This window comes from Colobus angolensis, unplaced genomic scaffold, assembly GCF_000951035.1.
Source record: "Colobus angolensis palliatus isolate OR3802 unplaced genomic scaffold, Cang.pa_1.0 Scaffold31, whole genome shotgun sequence".
Taxonomy (NCBI): Eukaryota; Metazoa; Chordata; class Mammalia; order Primates; family Cercopithecidae; genus Colobus; species Colobus angolensis.
In genome coordinates, this window is record NW_012116377.1 from 2358833 (window position 1) to 2361810 (window position 2978).

Consider the following 2978-nt stretch of genomic DNA (forward strand, 5'->3'; position numbering starts at 1 on the left):
AAAAAAAAAAAAAAAAAAACAGAAAGTATACTCTTGTGGGCATATTAGTTTGTGTTGGCTAGACTATGGTAACAGGTATCCCCTAAACATGTGCTGGCTCAGCAGAGTCACAGATGTGCAGTGGCTCTGCACTGCTGGAGTTTGTATTTCTCAATGACATAATTATTCTAGGTAGGTCTCCTCCACGCAGTCATTCAGGAACCCAGGCTCTTTGTGTCTTGTGGCTCCACCAACCCCTAAGTCTTTTGTCGTTGTTTCACATCCAGCCAGTGGGAGCAAAAAGGAGTGGAGGAGTGTACATGAGAAGTTTATGAATCAGCCTAGAAGTACTACACCTCTTAAATTTTTTAGGATAGAGCTCAGTGATATGACCCTACCCAACTGTAAGGGAGCCTGGGAAATACAGTAGAATTGTGTGCCTAGGAAGGAAGAAGGAATTTTTATGAACAGCTAGCAGTTTCTGCCATAGTCTGCCCCCCGGCAACCAGTGTCTATATATCCCTGTGAGCAAAGGGCTTTAAAAAAAAAAAATTCTTTATGGAAAAATGACCCAGGGTTAACTTACCGGTTCATTTTCCCTAGGAACAGATAAAATTGGGATGTCAGCTGTGTTAATAAAAAATATTGCTGTATTTTAAAAAGAGGCCCCTGGTTTGTAAACTGCATCTGAACTGAGAGAACTGTGAATGAGCTCTAAATACTGTTAGGAGCCCATAGCAATGGTCTTTCCTGAGAGCTATGCAACCCTTGTAGTGGAGTGTGCCCCCTCCTTGGTGACTATGAAGCCACATTTATGGAACTGTTATAAAAGATACTGGTTCTGGTGTGGAGCTTGGGGCAGTTAAGCCAGGATGGCTCCTGCACCTACCTGCTAACTAAGAAGTCATTTGGGTAGCTAGAGAAGAATCCCTGGAATGCTGTAAAGACTTCTGCTGAGACACTTGCCGCTGCCCAGAGGGCATGTGCTGTGTTTCCTTTGTGTAAAGCCGTGTGCCCTTGGTTGTCTTGAGCTTTGTGAGTTTGATGGCCAAGTTGCTGCAGAGATCAACGATAGTGGGTGTTATAGAATCCTACTTCCCAGACAGAACACATCTCTACCCCAAAGGATGCAAGCAGGATATCCAGCTCAGGGTGCAGGACTGCCACGTGACTTTCAGTTCTGTGTCAGACTACATGTGGTCACTTGTACAGAGACCCATACTCCAAAGAAGATGAATAATGTACCCCTCCCACATTCATGATAAACACAACAGGGACAGGATATCCACCACAAAAACTCTCTTTCAGAGAAGGAAGGAATGAGAAACATAAGACAGTACTGGTCCCTAACAGTGATGAATCCCACTGGGAGGGCATGAATGCTCCCTGTCCTGGTAGCAGCAGAAATCCCCCGATTAGATGAAATATGTCCCATCCGATGTTTGGAACTTACACTAAATTTAATTGTGCATCCTACACCTTTATTTGCAAAATATGGCAACCCTAAATGGGGTCTGCAGAGCTTTCAGGGCCAACTTCTATTATGCTGGAAGATTCAAATAGTCAAAGGTTTTTTGTTTTTGGCCAGGCTGATGGTTTCTTTAGCAATGCAATTTCTTTGAAAACTTGGAACATACGTTTCTGAACTGTTTACATCCAAACAATTCAAAGGGCCAGTAACCTGTCTAAGCTCTTCCTAGGCATAGTTTATAGGACTGCTTTATTTCTTCAGTTTCTCACCTCTGTTCTGCTTTCTGAAATTAATGTTGACTACCTTGAGGCCATTTGCTATAAAAGTTTGGGTGGAAAGACAACACCCTTAATCTGATCTTTGCCTCAGAGCTGAGTTTGTTTACCTGGGGAATTTTACTGGGCCTTGTTTCTCAAAGCCTTTTTTCATATTTACTTCTGTAACTTGTGGTCTAAAAGTCAGTGGGTTTTCTAACCCTGTGAATCCTGTTTCTTTTCAGCTCTGCTTGAAAGCCAACTAGTTCTTGCCTGAGCTTTTCTGTTTTTTTCTACTGCCCTGCTAAATGCATTAGGCTAACAGCAACACCCACTAACATTTGGCTTTTCCAGCCTCTTCTCCTAGAGCTCGTAAGTTTAGGAGCCCCTTGGGCTACATTCCAAGTTTTATCTAACATTTTGCCAAGGCATAATATTAGGATTTCAAACATTCATGTGTTTCTCTACTGCCCAAGGCCTGACCACTAAGCTAATGTGTCAAGGTATCCATTCCGTATATGTGACCACAGTAGCACACAGAAGTAACACATAATGACTCAGCAAAGTAGAAGTTGATCTCTTGTCCACATGACAGCCCTGGTGGGGTTTAGGTCTGTACAATAGCTTTCTTCCAGGTGGTAAGTCAGGGACCCAGGCTTCACCTCTCAGTGGCTCTGCCATCTCTGAGCTCTCGCTATTATCTTAGTTCATTTAGTGTTAGAGGAACGACCGCAGAGGGGCATTCTGGGTCAGTCTGGATATAGTCCTGCCATTTCTATTTACTTGACATTGGTTAAAGCAATCCGATGGCTACATCTGGTTGCAAGGAAGAATAAGAAACAGTCCAGCTGTGTGCCCAGGAGGAGAGTGAGTTTTAATGGGTAGCTCCAGTCTCCGCCACAACTGTCGAAAGGAAGCAGTTGATAAATTGATTCTTGGTGCTACCAAGGTAAGTGATCAGGTTTTTTAATCCAATTTTTTGTGTCATGATGAATCCATTTTTTAACATTTCTGTCACAAACAATAAGCAGTAATACACAATTGTATAAATATGTTCTGTTTTTTTCTCTTCTAGTCAACGAAACGGAATATTCCAATGCTCTTTGTCCGGGGAGATGGCGTTGTCCTGGTTGCCCCTCCACTGAGAGTTGGCTGAAACAAATAATTTGTCCTGTATGGAAAACAGGAGACTTTGTACAGTGGCCTTTCTAAATGTACAAAACATTCGAAAGAGAAACCTGCATACATTTTGATATTAAGAAATAATTCTGGGG

General features: G+C 42.6%; 1 protein-coding gene across 1 annotated transcript in view; it reads left to right on the forward strand.

The window, feature by feature from the left end:
• The window catches only part of LSM3 (LSM3 homolog, U6 small nuclear RNA associated (S. cerevisiae)), a 19437-nt gene extending 16498 nt beyond the window's left edge, over positions 1 to 2939 (forward strand). The window contains exon 4 of the mRNA XM_011950667.1: positions 2780 to 2939. Coding sequence (XP_011806057.1) covers positions 2780 to 2860 — 81 coding nt within the window. The 3' untranslated portion in view covers positions 2861 to 2939. The remainder of the gene's footprint in view (positions 1 to 2779) is intronic.
• The last annotated feature ends 39 nt before the right edge of the window (positions 2940 to 2978 follow it).